At 48.9% G+C, this 15,108-nt stretch overlaps 1 protein-coding gene across 1 annotated transcript; it reads right to left on the bottom strand.

Annotated features, from left to right (window-relative positions):
* Positions 1-1,517: 1,517 nt before the first annotated feature.
* On the bottom strand, positions 1,518-9,821 carry OSR1 (odd-skipped related transcription factor 1). Its single transcript, XM_083832414.1, has 3 exons — positions 9,466-9,821; positions 3,336-4,028; positions 1,518-2,784 (listed from the first exon to the last, which is right to left on the bottom strand). The coding sequence occupies exons 2-3, from the start codon at positions 3,980-3,982 to the stop codon at positions 2,649-2,651; spliced, it is 783 nt and encodes a 260-aa protein (XP_083688540.1). The 5' UTR covers positions 3,983-4,028; positions 9,466-9,821; the 3' UTR covers positions 1,518-2,648.
* Positions 9,822-15,108: the final 5,287 nt, after the last annotated feature.

Raw genomic sequence — 15,108 nt, 5'->3', positions numbered from 1 at the left:
TAAACCTAAGGAGGGCTTCAGAGGCAGAGCAAATCTTCCCCCTCCCTCCCTCCTCCCCACCCCACCCCCCCACCCCCAAGAGACGCTGTCGATAAAACGCAGACCGATCCGGATCGACAACGGCCGGCCCGCGCAGCAACGGGTCCTCCTGTTCGACACCCAGCCCGCGGAGTGCCGCGCAGAGCACCGCGCTCCTCAACTCACTGTGGCATGTACACGCTGTCGAAACGCAGGCTTCCCGCAGGCTCGGGTGATTTCCCCTCAGCACTCTCCTTGCCTATTTCGTAAGGTTGGTTCTCAGATGCCTTTTAAGACAAAAACAAAAGCCTTTACGCGGAGCGGAAAGGGGGTGGCGGTGGGAAGCAAAGCAAAAGCAAGCTGGCTTCAAACTCGGACTGTTCCCACAGCCTCCGAAGCGGGATGAACACGGAGGCGTCATCTCGGTGCCCTGCGTTTCTCAAGGGCCTTCCTACAATGAAGGTGGACTCTGCAACCCGTCCAGCAAGTGCATTTACATTAATTACGGTGCGCTCGAAACGGTGTCCAATAAATAATAAAAAAAAAAGGGGGGGGGGGAGGTTTATTTCCCCTCTCCCCTCCTTGCATTAAGAGAAATACAACCGCAACTTTTTCCCTGTCGTTGATAGGATTCCTTGACCAAATAAAGAAATATTTTCTAAAGGCAGAACAGGGAACGGGGAAAGGAACCTCTTTGGACCGAGAGGCTTGCGGCATCAAGCATCCGATATTCGGAAACGCAAAAGCCGCCAGTGGGGGTCCGTTGTTACTTCGGACGTGTCACCGTGCTAATTTGCAGGAGGCTTTTCTTATCTCGGGGCACTGACTTGTGACAGGAGAAGAGGGTTTAGGGTTTGCCGAGAAGACTAGAAAGGACGGCAAGAGGCGCTTCAAAGGGTAAGGCGGATGCCCCCGCTCTGAGCTCTCTCCCCCGTCTCTATCCAAAGAGGTTTCGCAGTGGAATAAACATCTCTGATCTAAGACAGCTGCCGGGAATCAAAGGCCGCCCCAATAAGCGCTGTATCGGCCGAAGATGCGACTGAAAAATGCCCACTCCTGACAAGCTAAGAGAAGGCTGCTCTCCCTGCAGAGCCTTCAGGCTGTGAAAGAAGTAACAGTTTGCCCATTATTCATCTGATTTGTTTTATAACACTTCTGACACCTAATCTTATCAGCTAATACCCAAGATTTAGTTACCCAAGACGATTTTTTTTCCACACTGGAAGCAAAATTATTTGACTCCCTACAGTTCTGTTTACTTTTGTTAGCCTTTAAAAAAGGGGGGGGGGGGGGGCGGTGGAAAGGGAGGTAGAAAAAAGGAGGGGAGAAAGTTTATGCGTGAAGGAAAAATCCAGACTTTCCAAGACTGGTAGAAACAAGCACTGAGGAAATATCAAGCTCACTTGGAAAAAAAAAAAAAAAGTTCTGAATATTGGTAGAGAGGGTTTGGTAAGGAGGAGATCTGAAACCAAATGAACACATATGCAGTCCGTGCAGACTTGCCTGTAAAATAACGATTTATTTTAATACTTAAAAAACACACACAATCCAGTGATAAATGTCAATTACCAATAATCAGCATAAAGTGCCAAACAGCCATACAACTTTTTTTTTTTTAATAAACAAAACTTATTGGAATGTCTCTTAATTTGAATACACTGTTCAGAAAGCCAGCATTTAGAAAAATATGCTCTCAGGTTGAGATTTGTTCTGTCTCATTAAGATGCATGAAGACTTTAAAGTACCACTAAAACCACGTTGTGCATACCATCAGTTTGACATATTGCCATCTTTCTTTCCTTTGGGATTTTTTAAATAAGTCCACGAGTTACAAACCTCCTCACAGCACACTAGACCGCAAGGCAAAAATAAAGGTCTCCGTGTCCCAAGAACAATGATTTGTCCTGATACCAGTGACCTGGGGGTCTAAGATCTGGATTCATTTTCCATCACTTTATAGGACTCCTCACTTGAGAGTTTTAGGTCATTTCCAAACATTAATTTTCTTCTCCTTTTAAGAAAACAAAATAGCAAGTCGCCCTTCTCCTTGTCCTAATGGTGCTGTGATGAGAAACCATGGTTTCAGTTCTTAATCATCTTCTGGAATTCTCTGTATCTCCTGAAGTGTAAAAATAAGAAGCTTTATACAGTCAAAAAAAAAAGTATAAAATAAGAGGTTTTTTTTTTCTTTTTCTTTTTAAGTAATACTTTTGGAAGCTACGATTTCAGGTGGGGTGGAGGGTTGTTAGGATTTTCTGTGGGAGTATTTTTGTGGGTTTGTTGGTTTGTTTGGTTTTTTTTTTGTGTGGGTTTTTGTTTGGTTTTAAACAGATTCCTGTCCAACACGTGAGCACCACCTTTTGGCATAAAGTTTATGAAAACCACACAAATCACATAGCACTTTCTGCATCATTCGTGTATATTTTAAATGCCAAATATCCTTTTTACCCATGGCTGAAGAAGTGGGTTGCCAGGGGGGATTTTGCTCTTTTTAAAGTACAAACAAAAACAAAACACAAAGTTCTGTGCTCCCATCCTGACAGGGTTTGTTTGGTTTGTCTTTTTTCTTTTTTTTTTCTGGTTTTGGTGTAAAGTCTCAAGGGGAGGAGAAGTTCATAGAAGCTGGAAATTCAGCACTTAAGTTTGGCAGGTTTCAGTTCCTTTACTTGCGTGTGCAGTGTCTTGTGGACAGCTAGCGTTCTGGACTGGCAAAATCCTTTCCCACATTCTTGACACTTAAAAGGCTTTTCTTTAGAATGGATATATCTAGGAAGAGAAAAACAATCGAGATGTCAGAAACAACTGGCCTGAACTCAGCAGTGATCATACTTGATGGAAAACACGCTGGAGATTTTTACACCTACCACTGAGACCGAGAGCGCCAGAGTGCAACACTAGGGTAATCAACTGTTTGTGTGTGTGCAAGAAGAGAGGGCGATGTCAGAGGTGCACAAGGGTGCCTTTCTTAGGTGCAAAGCTTCCCTCTAACTTTAGGGTCACCAGGCTTCATGTCTTCATGACACTTCCGAATGATCACAAATGTAGAGGTTACAAGATGGTGCAAAATGAGGGTGAAAATGTCTGTGGAAGCTGAGGAGACTGTGAAAGTCATCTCTGCAGGGTGGGTGAGTACAACAGGCTTGTCTTACAAAGTGACTAGTCTGGGTTTCTCTACCAGCACTGAATAGAGAAAAACCTGGAAGGAACACTGCCGTGTGACTGGGGACATGACCTTTCTAACAAGCACCTTTATGACTGTAGGTGGGTAACCAAGAAAGTACAGATACACAGGGAAAAACAGCAAGGAGAATAGCTACCTGTGATCCCTCAGGTGATCCTGTCTTCTGAAGGCCTTGTGGCATATGTCACATGTGTAGGGTCGTTCATCGGTGTGTGTTCTTTCATGGATCAAAAGGTTGTAGGACTTGGTGAAGTGCCTGCCACAGAATTTACACACAAACTCCTTCTTGGTTTTGGACGGTAACCTTCCCCGTGTGGGTTTCTTCTCTGGAGAGAGTTTAGTCACCTCAAGTAAAGACCCCAGCCCTGGGGGGGAGCCCTGGCTGTCCACCTGTCCCAGTTTAGAGTGGTCCTCTTGTGTGGCAGCCACTGCTAAATTGGCAAAATCAAAACGGGGTTTGGCTTTGAGGGTCACGTTAGTGGCCTCTTGCTTGGGCTGGATGACGTGGGGAAAGAGTGGGAAGGTGGGCAGCTGGAAACGTGCATCCACTAGGCTCGACACGCTGGGCACCTTGGAGAAGGAGGAACGAGGCAGATGCATGGCTGGGTACCCCAAAGTCCACTGGTGCAGGTGTACGGCATGAAGGGCGCTGAAGCCGTAGAGGTTGGAGAGGTGATCAGAGGGCACAGCGGGCAGCCCATTGAATGCTTGCAAGAAGGAGTAGTTGGTGAGCTGGAGGGAAGGATGGATAGGCACTGGGGCCGGCAGAGTCTTACTTCCCATGGTGGCTGCTTGGGACGAGGATCTTGGGAATAGGGGAGGAAAAGATCTGGAAAATAAAGGTGGGGAAGAGAAGAGGAAGAGGTAGATTTATACAAAGAAAAGGGTATTTCTCACCTCATCCTTTATTAATACCCCTCTCCAAAGCCACAGGAAGAAGTTGCTTTGGACTTGGAAAGGCCTGACCGGTTCTTGGCTGTGAGTGTATCCCCATGGGTCTCCAGAGTCTCCTTTTCCCCATCCCTCACACACAGAGGGTATGCCCCATCTACAGTCATTCACTCCCTCAACAGCACTTGTGTGCCAGGTATGCCCCTGATGAACTTCTGCACTTGGACAGCAAGAAGTAACATTTTGGCCCACATACCTAGATGTTCTCCCACAAAACTAAAAATCCCTTACTAGGTGTCCCTCAGCCTTTCTAAAATGGTAGGATTTTGCCCACTTGGTCTGTCTCCCAAAACTGTCTATCCCTGACTGTTGAGTATATGTAGGGAGCGGGTGCATAGTTCACTGTTCTTGGTTGCTCATCTCCCCATGGTCTGCCCTCAGCCAGGCCTCTGCCTCTGGGGTGGTGGAGGCGGTTGGGTGCGCAGAACTGCACATCCTCCCTCATTCGAACAGAGAAAATACACCAAAATATTTTGGGAAAAAAAAAAAAAAAAAAGAAAGAAACAAACAACAGCTCTCCCTCTATATATTGCAAAAAGAAATGAGAAAATGCTGCTTCTGGGTGACAAATCTGAAGTGCCATTTGCTCTCCCCAGGGGGAAGTGCCTGGCTTTAAGCCCATGTCCTAGTCTAGGCAGTCACTTAATTAAAGCCCTTCACAAGGGAAAAAGACAACGGCTGGAGGGACCCTTCCTGCAGGAATACCCAGCCCACCAGCTGCAGGGCCGCAGGGCCACAGCCCTTCTCTTGGCTGGGTGCCACCGCTTTGCTCTATGTCTCAGGGACCTGCCAAGCCCCCAGCCTCTCCTCTGGGCCAGATCCCTACCCATTCCACCCCACAAGGCGGAGGGGAAAATGCTACCAGACAGCAGCATCAAGGCGCATCTGGCCCTGCCTGCAAACTGAGCCCTCAGCACAGCCCTGGCTGCTGTCATCCATTTGGCAGGAGATGCCTCCTTAGGGCTGGCAGAGGGGACAGAACCTACCCTTTCTGTGGTATGAGAGAGCACCCATGGGTTTTAGAGGCACCACATCCTTGCACCCCAGGGAGCCTCTTTATTCCACATCCCAGAGCTTATGCTTGTTTCCCCTAGTGATTTCTGGGATTTGCCCTCGGTGGGGCTCCTTTCCTATGGGATCCATATAGAGTCCTCAGAAGTGTGCCCATATCATTCTTCATAGGATCCCTGCGGGATCCACACAGGGTCCCGTAAAATCCCCTCCAGGGCTCCTGCTGAGTCCCTTTAGGATCCCTGCAAGATTACCACAGGGTCCCTGCAGGATCCCTGGGGCATTCAGCCTGGGGCGGTGCATCCCGACATGAAGAGTGAAGCCCCTTTGGAGAAAAGGAGGCAGCAAAGTGCTGCAGAGCAAAAATTGTCTCCTCGGGCTGGGGAGACGGGGGGAACAGGAGGGAGAAGCACTGGTGGCAGAAGAGGTCTAATGACCAGGGAAACAAATCTGATTTATATGTGGGCTGTAGCCTGGACCGAGGAGCTGTGACTGGGAGGGTGTGAGAGCAAGAAACTTACTCTGAGCAGCTCTGTACACCAGGTCCACCTTTCACACCGCTTTACATAAATCAGCAGCAGGAAGAGAGACCCAAACCTTAGAGGAATTCCATCGCAATGACCCAGAATAAGAGAGTGTGACATTTTGCTTTCTTTAATTTGATACAATTTAGATAGTAGCTGATCAAAAACCTAACACATTACATTCTCCTCCCTCTTGTCTTTATTTTATTTATTTTTTAACTGTTTAGGGCTGGTGAACCAACCAGTTTTGTTCTTCAACTGGGGAAATGCTTTTTATTTTGTTAGTGCTGCCCTTACATTAGGTGTGTCCACTTCGCAGCACAAATGCCTCGATCGATGACCCCAAGAGCAAAGTACATGGAAAACACTCTTGTCTGGGTACCTGAAATGTCTGTTTCTGTATGTCACAACGGCTCTGTGCCTGTTTTCCTGGCCAGGGACTCCTAGATCTCTCAAGCATGAAACATGCTATTGCAAAGTGAGTTAGTTTCTGGACTTATTCCTGTCTTTCTTTGGATCCACAGAAAGCATTTAATTTGGAATGTATAAGCAAAAATCTATTATGCGAATTAATACTAATTCTTGCCCGATAAAATTAAAAATAAAATAAAAATAAAAATCTGTTTCGATTTTCCAAATGAAGAAGGGGGTAGAAATCAAAGGGAAATGCAGTTGAGTGGTAATGGCATCCAGTGCCCTCCCTTTTTCTTTTTTTTTTTCTTTCCTTTGCTAAAACAGTTCTATTAAAAAAAAAAAAAAAAAAAGGAGAAGAGAAAAGCAAAATAAAGAACATAGGGAAAAAAAAAGTGTGTGGGGGGGAAGAGAAGAAATAGAAGGTGGGAGCAGAATGTTCACGTTACTACAAGTTTCTTGGCACTCTTCCAGAAATGTAAGCTACACTTTTGCTCTGTGCGACCGGGATAGTCAAAAAATATAGAAGCAGAGTATTTCACAGTATTTCATAAATAAGTCCCCTCTCTTCGGGACATCAAAGCGAGTGTGTTTCACAGCGCAGTAACTCTCCGCTTTCCCGCTTGCTCGCAGAGAGATCAATGTTTCTTTGATTTCGGTGTCACCTCCACCTTTAATTCAGTTTCATGTAAACAGATCGTTATCGGGGTTTCTTTTTTTTTTTTTTTTAATTTTATTTTTTTAAAGAAGACCCCACGAGTTCTCTGCTTCAGTTCGCCCATCACATTAAAACTGTGCGAGGTTTTATATTATAACACAAACTTGCTCGGTGAGTAATTAAGAACAAACCACTTGTGTTCTGACTGAAACAAAACCCACTCATGCCAAGATAAATTTATGCTGCAAAAATAGGATCATAAACTTGAAAGACTGCATCTGTCTCCAGCTTTTTTACCCTTTGTCCTGTCTGAAGATACGGTAATGCTATTGTCCAGTTGCCATTGTTTTAAGACCATTATAATCTTAACCTTCCAGACTACATTCTACCACCGTTATATGCCAAAAAAAAAAAAAAAAAAAAAAAAAATCCAGCCGGCTTTAGTTGGTAGCATAGCAAGAAGTGAAATTAAATGGATTTTTAGGTAACTTTGTGCTAGCCGGTATTTTTCCTTTCTACCTTGAATTATCAATTTCCGATGTGTCCTTTGAAAGGGATATTTGTTACATTAAATACCTGACTCATAAATAATGAGGTTTGCTAATTAGTTCCACATGGGAGAACGGAGGAGGTAAATTACCCTGAGAACGTTGCTTATTTTTACAAACATGATAAAGTAGCGGGCATAAAATGCTGCATTCCTGGGATAGCCTCAAACTAGAGCAATCAGGTTCATCTGTCAAGAAGAGTCCCCCTGTTTTGCCAGACTCCTTTAAAGTCTGGTAGCCCTGTCCCTTCGGCTGTGTCGCATCGCTGTGCAGCATTTTGCCGCCAGGTCGGCCACTTATTTTGTCCCCTCTGGGGACGAGATTTTCCCTTCCTATCAGTTTAAGCGATGAAATAGAGCTTACAATTTATCTGTGTTTGGGAAAGTAGCTAGAAAGGGAATGAAATTGCCCTTTCGCTCCGCATTGTTCGAGTGTGGTGCTCTTGAGGAATACAGTGCATTGTTCAGCACAGTTTTATTCAAAGTATTAATGAAGTGTGCAGAATCTATTAAAGCGGGTTTATTCGGGGCTAATTGAGCGTGAAAGAGTTAATTGCTAACATTAATGAGGACTGGAAGGACTCAGTCAGCATGTGCCTTGGATATCTCCGCTCAATCCTTATAAAATCATCATTCACATTTTATCACGAAATCAGTGTTGACAAGTTTCGCCAGACCACCATTGCGAATGCTGATGAATGCGGTGGATCTTAGCCTCGCAATAATAACAATAATAACCAGGGTCCGACTGCACCAGCGATCACCACACTGCCCGGGGCAGCCTTCATCCAAAACCAAACCAAATAATAATAATAATAACAACAATAATAATAAAAGCAAGCAGGGTCCCCATCCTCGCTGGCCAGTGGCTGCGAGGGCCACGGGCGGCAGCGCAGCTGGGTGGGTGCCGGCGGGGTGGCCGCAGCGACCAGGCTCCGCAGCCCGCTCTCTGCAGAAGTATTTTTAATTGGGTTGGGAGTTTTGTGTGTGTATTCTGTTCACCCACCCCCACGCACACCCCCCAGTACGGGATTCATTCTCGATTTCTCCCCAGAGAAAAGCCTGGTGCCTCCCCTACGCAAGAATAAAGTGTCCCTCCTCTTTCCCGGCAGCAAACTTGATTTCTTCCCTCTGCCTCCCCACGGCCACAGCACGCTCTGCCACGGGTGGCGGACAAAACCCTTGGCGGTGACACCTCGGCGGGGCACCGGGGCGCATCCCTAGGCCCTGCAGACCGAGGCGGAGCCGTCCCGGGCCACCCGGCGGCCGGGCTCCGGGAGGGGAGCTGCACGGCGCCGTCCTACCGCTTTCGGGTCCCGAGCCCACCGCTGGTTTAGGGGATGGCCCTTCTCCTCCTCTGACTTGGGTCGTGCTGAACTGGACCCACTGTGCACCTGTCCGGGACCCGGCTCTCAGCCTCCCGCCCTGCTTGCGTTTTATCGGACAATTACCGCGGCTTGACGGTATGACGCTCGATTTTTTATAGTTTCCCTCCCAAAAGCCAGGAATAACAACTGTGCCCTAATCCTCGGCTTTGCACTGACAGTTTATAGGCTCGGCCTCGGGAGAAGCCCAGTTTCTCCCTACATAGAACTTGTTTTGATCCATTCAGACAAATATAAACATTAGATCCATTTTTGTTATGGCCTTGGGAAGAAACAGGGAAGGCTTCTCAGACCCTAAAATACTAAAAGTTGAGTAGAAAGAAAGAAAGAAAGAAAGAAAGAAAGAAAGAAAGAAAGAAAGAAATCGAGGGAGAAGCTGAATGTTTAAGTCCATAAAGGACATTCAGACTTTCAGACTTCTGGTTTCAGACTTCTGGTTTGCAGCTCGTATGTGTCATTTTTAGCTCGGGTTAAAAACACAGCTCCTCCGCAAGGGGGGATAAACAACTTTGAGAGGGGAAGACAAATCTTTAAATAGCATCAAAATATCCGAGCCCCATGTGAAGGCTACCCCCAGCCCTCCGCCCGCCCCAAGGAGAACAGTCCTCCTCACGTGAACCAGAATCTCCCCACTTCTGCACCATCCGGAGGATGATGAGAGAGGATGGGGGGAAAGAAAGAAAGGAGGGATAGAAAAGGAGGTGTTTGGATCGATATCCCCAACCCCCGAGGCTTGGCAAAACAAAAACCAAACAAAACGAGTTGTTCTTTTTATTTACCTAATCCCGATCTGTGCTCCACCGCTGGCAGCAGTTAAAAGATCCTGGGCTAAATTGGAGCTGGTAAAATAAAATGATAATAAAAAAAAAAAAAAGGAAAAAAAAAAAGTTTGTCTAGGTCAGTGTCTCTGCTGGCCCTGGGGGGCACAGCTCTCTCCCCACCCCACCCCACTGCTCCTCCAACGGGTACAGGCAGATCCGAGCGAGCAGCGGGGCCAGGTGTCCAGGTGCTCTGGCTGATGGAGACGGAGTTGCTCTCCCTCCTCCCGCTCCCGGCGCCGTGAGCGTGTGCCGGAGTGCAAACGCGCCCGGGAGTAGCCGAGCTCAGACTGAACCGATCCCTTCCCTCCAGCCTCCTCCTTATTTCAACCCCCCCCCCCCCCTCCCAGCTCCCCCCTCAACCTCCCACCAGACTCCGGGCATGCGCACGCAGGGAGAAAGTTTCTGGCTGGGAAGAACCAACTTTTCAACCCCGCTTCTCCTGCAGGCGCTCGGGGCTCGCAGCCCGCAAACGTGTGATCTCTTCCCCCCCGCCCCGGCCCCGCTCCCGCAGCACCCCCCCGGGGCTTCTCCCGGGGGTCCGCTACTCTCGGGACCCCTCCGCGGAGCGGATAAACCCGGGAACCCCGGAGGGGCTCCGCGTAGCACCGCGGAGGCTCTGGGATGCGCTCCCCGGAGGCGCTGCGCGGCCGCGCTGCTTGCGCCGGGGCTGCGCGCGTCTCCGCGCCGCTCCGCACCCGGATCGCTGCGCCCCCTCCCCGCCGCCCGGCTGGATCTGCGAGCGGCCGGGATCTGCGCAGAGAGGAAAAAAAAAAAAAAAAAAAAAAAAAAAAAAAAAAAAAATGGAAAGAAAAAAATAAATAAAAGGGGGAAAAAAAAAGTGGGGTAGAAGGAGGGAGGGATCTGCTCCCTCTGGGAGGATTCAGGGGTCGCAAGTTGTTGTCCCTCTCTGGAGCCGTCCGCAGGAGGATCCCGGGAGGCACTTACCTGTGAGGAGTCCACCCCCGGGCTGGAAGCGCTTCCCTCCGCCCCAGCCTCCTTCCCGGTCCCCCTTTTCCCCACCGGCACCCCTGACCTCGGTGCCTTCCTCCCGTCCCTCCTCCCGCGGCCCGGGACCATCTCTACCCGCACCCAGGCGCGGATCCGCGGTGCGCGGAGTCCCGCGGAGCCCTCGCTGTAGAGCCCTGATAGATCCGCGGGGATCTCACTTCCAGGGAGAAGCAGGCAAAGCAAAACAGCCCTCGAAATAAAAAAAGGTTAAACGTGCTTTATAATTAATCCTGAGGCCATAATCTCCTTGCTTATTTGTTTTACTGTTCATCCATCCATTCACACTCCTTTAGACCCGTGAAGGGGGAAAAATTGCTTGGGTGTATTACATTGTCCCGAGGAACCAGGGTAATATAATACGTTAGCGAAGACAGATCCGTCAGGATAACATGGTACCGTGCTCAGGGACTCGCGCGTGTTTTTTTATTGTTCATGTCACTGCTGTTGTTACACTGATTTTTGCCCATCTGAGAAGGAAAAGCAAACAAACAAATAAATTAAAAAAATAAAAAGCGGCAACAAGAAAGCAACTGTCCGTCACGTTATCATCCTGGAGAATAAGTGTTCATAAACACGACGGCAGAGTGTGTGCAATAAGCCCTTGCACTGCAATTTCATCTCCAAAACATCCCAGTTTCAGGGAAGAGTCTGGGGTCCAACACTGCTCACTGCTCTGGGCAGGCGAGGAGATTTTCGTTCCCTTCTTTTGTAAACGAGTGGCATTTTTATGAGGCAGAGGCAAAGCAAAGACGTTCCCCCATCTCAGCTTCTTCAGTTCTTTCTCATTCCGTGCTGTTCTTTCCTTTCTTTCTTTGTTTTTCTTCTTCTTTTTTTTTTTCTAATTTCCTTTATTGTTTCTTGTCCCCCCACCTCCACCCCTCCCCAAAGCTAGCACTTTTATTTCTATTCTGGGGATCGAAATGTCGAAAGTGTGATCCTGTGGCCGAAGTTGTAAGCCGATGCCTTCGAATAAGTTTGCTATTTCAAAAACAGTTTTCAAGTCCTGTTGTCAGAACACGAATGTAGGATCCACAAGTGTCCCTAAGGCAAGAGTCAGACAGGAGATACACCCTTCTAGCTGGACATTTCTATTTTCCCGGAGGAAGACTCTCTCTCTTTGTATAGCTGGGGGTGGGCGCTTGTATTAACTAGAAAAAAAAAACATGTAATTCTCTTTATAAAAGTAGCAGACAAGTTGAGAAGGTAAACACAACAACAGCAATGATACCTGCACGTGCTGCCTGCAAGGGAACCAAAAAAATGCACTTCCAGTTACAGAAACCATCACTCCGGAATAAATACTTAAACAGAGAAATAAAGGGCAGTAAAAGATCTCGGCGTATAGGGGGGGAGGGAGACGCAGAAAATTATTCCCACGCGAAAATATTTTAAAATCAAAGCGGATCGTTAGGATATTATTCCGCCCCAGAGTATAACTGGAAGCTGTAGCTGAAGGCTGCCTGGATAACGTATAGCCTGATATATAGGTATTTGTTAAAAAATAAAAATATTTGGACTTGTCAACCCACTGGCGATTGAACTGAAGTTTCAGGTTAACTGTCTTGTTAAGTGCATTTGGTTTAAATATCTGGTGTTTAAGTTATGAAGGGTATGCTGTTCCAAAACCTTTATTCTCGGATGGATTTTTATGATGTCCCTTGCTAATTTGCATTATGTCAACTTGTAACGGTGGGGGAACCTAATACCGGGAACGGGATACAAAACCACTATTAGCACTGACACGCAGGGAATACGTTGCGCTTTTCCACAGCGAAGATCTGCTGTCGATTAGGAATGTTACAACTTCAAGAGACTCGTAAAAAGTGAAGGCATCTGCTCCCAAATCCAGCCACGTTTGTAGGATTTAGACGTGACAGCGAAACCCAATTCGTTTCAAGAGAGATCTGCGAGGTGATTGGGGAGACCGCAGCCCCCAACCCTTTTTCCACCTCCATCCCCTTCCCAAACCCATCCCCGCCTCCGTCCCCATCCTGCCCCACGTTGTCTTCCAGGTGAAGTCCCCCCGGCTGAGGGCTGTGCCCCGTTTTTGCGGGGAGCACCGTCCCGGCCGGTGCCGGGGCTCCCTCCCCGCTCCGCTCCCGCAGCGCCGGGGCCAGCGCGGAGCTGGTGCCGGTGCCGGTACCGGGGGTGCAGCTTCGAGCCCCACCTGCGGAGCAGACGTGGGGCACGGGGAGCGCGTCCGAGGGCATTTCTCCTTCCCTCCCGCACGGAGCCGGCTGCGCTCGTCACCTCGTCTCCAACGAGTTTGGGGTCCGAGGGCTAATCCTGCGCAGCGCAGGTACCGGGGGTCGCTCCTCCTCTGGGTTCAGCTCTCGTGAATGCCGGGCATTCCCGGATTCGCCCTACACGCGTGCTGCGAGGGGGCTGAGCAGCCCCACTGATGCTCCTCTTCCCTCCCTCAGCCGGGGCACCCGTCTTCACCTTCGGGACCCGCTTGACCTTTGGAAAAATAACGATTCTCGGCCCCATCCCGTAGCCATGTGCGGGATAAAACTCCCTTTTGCTTCTCCGGGCTTTTCTACCCACCAGGGAACGGCGCTTGCCCCTCGGAAAAGCTTTTATTGAGCAGAAACAACCATGCCACTCGCGAAGCATCAGCCGCAGGCGCCTCGCTAGGCTCGCAAGGAGGAGCGGGTCCGGCGGGGCAGGGTGGGGACATTTTGGTTGCTCGGAGGGTTTCAGGGGCTGCTTCGCCTCCCCGAGCCCAGCAAACATCTCGCCCCCCGCAACGCGGCGGTGGGTGGGGGATGGCCGGTCAAAGCTGCCTCCGGTCGGCAGCCCTGCAGTTCCCAAACCTCCCGGGGGAAGGGAGCGGGGAGCAGGGCAGAAGCAGCCGCTTGGGCTCGGCGACGGCTCCAAAACCTCCCCGCTCCCGGAGCTGCCCGGAGAGGGATGGAGCCAGCCCCGGAGGCAAAGAGGAGGCACAAGTGCACCGCAGCGTCCCCCCGCCTTGTCCTCATGCCTCCCCGGGCAAGCGTCCCCAGGAGACAAGACCTCTTTTTCTCAGTGCCACCTGGGGCACATATATATATATACACATATTTCTACTCTGCTTCGTCTTGCCGGATTTTTCCCCACTTCCTGCGGTTTTGCTGTTGACCGCGGTGAAAGATTAAGTGTGCGGGCTCTGACCGCCCCCCCGGAGAAACCGGGCTCCGATTTTCCGTCGGAGAAGGGAGAGGCAGAAAGGGCCAGGAAGGGAAAGGAGCCCGTCGGGGCTGAGCCCGCGGCGCCGGAGCGAGGGGGCAGCGGAGCCCGGGGGCTCCGGTACCCCCCTGCCGAAACCGACCCCCCCTCTCCCCGACCCCCGGTTGGCCGCTCAGGTCCCACGTAGCCTTATTATTTTAACCGCTAATGACAAGACACGGAGGAATAGCAGCAAACAACGCGGGTGGAAGCTGCTCCCGCGGTGCAGAGTACATACCCTTGTGATAGCAACCCCCGCCCTCCCAAACCCAAATCGGCACAGACGAGGATAAAGAGTTCTTCTGCCAACTTTCACCATTTTTTTAAAAAAAACTCCTACTTCTAGGGCTCTGTGAAAATCAAAGGCGAACTTTGGAGCATCTCCATTTTGTTAGCGAGGAGGAATTGTTGTTCGCTTGATTTTTAGTGCGGTGCTGAGATGTGACCCAGCGCGTTAATATATTGCTGCCCTTCGCTAGCGAGCTACTGCAGACGGGGAGCGATCCGCCAGCGCTTAAGCAGCAGCCCTGTGAAAGTCTAAAGGGGAGTCTGTGCAAGGAGTTATGGCACGGCATGGCCCCGTGCCCCCTTGCACATCGGGGGCTGGTCACCCAGCGAGGGCAGAGCTCTGCCAGCAGCTTTTGCAGACTGGGAAAGAAAAGCCAGAGCACGGAATGGAGCTATAGGGGATTTATCCTATTTAAGAATCACAATGGACTTCACAATCAACTAATTAACTGCAAAATCTCCCCCCACCCCCACCCCTTGTTTGCAAAGTGGTGTGAGGCGGTTGTGTAAATGATTCCACTTTAACTTCCAGCCCCTTTAGATCACTAATAGTGCCGTGGTGGTTCTGCTCACACTGCTGCAGTGAGAGTCAGCATTTCCATTATAATTTCCTATTTTCAGGAGTTTTTACAGTGGTCATAAAAATTCAATCCAGGCTCAAACTTGGCATCCTAGGGCTCCTCCCAGGAGTCATTTCTTTTTGTTGTATTTGAAAGAGGAAACCATTTATCTGTTTTTACATTACAAGAGAGCAACAAAAGGAAGCGAAAGCAGAGTTTGGAGTTTTTTTTTTTTTTGGTATTTTATATTGCTTGCTTTTGCTAAGCTTTACAATATCTGCCATAGATGTTAAAGGAGTACAGTAAACAATAATCAATAACACGTGAAAAAGCATCAGGTTATAGAGAAGCCTGAGTCCACAATCAGTACTGGTCATAAAATAAGTTTATCATTCTAAAATTCTTTGCTTTTCTAAACTGATAATTTGCTAGCAATATATCCAAAATGTAATTTGATGCTGGGGGTCACTTTGATTTAAAATGAACTTCTCTTTTTGGAAAACTGAGAAAGTTTATGTACATGCTCATATTTAAGAAG

This window comes from Anser anser, assembly GCF_964211835.1.
Source record: "Anser anser genome assembly, chromosome: 3".
NCBI lineage: Eukaryota > Metazoa > Chordata > Aves > Anseriformes > Anatidae > Anser > Anser anser.
This window is presented reverse-complemented; position numbering and strand designations above follow the sequence as displayed.

Excerpts from the sequence above, each read along its gene's own strand:
- OSR1 (XM_083832414.1), bottom strand. The coding sequence starts at position 3,982 with ATGGGAAGTAAGACTCTGCCGGCCCCAGTGCCTATCCATCCTTCCCTC. Across the intron at positions 2,785-3,335 it reads GATCACCTGAGGGATCACAG|ATATATCCATTCTAAAGAAA; the intron begins GTAGCTATTCTC and ends TTCTCTTCCTAG.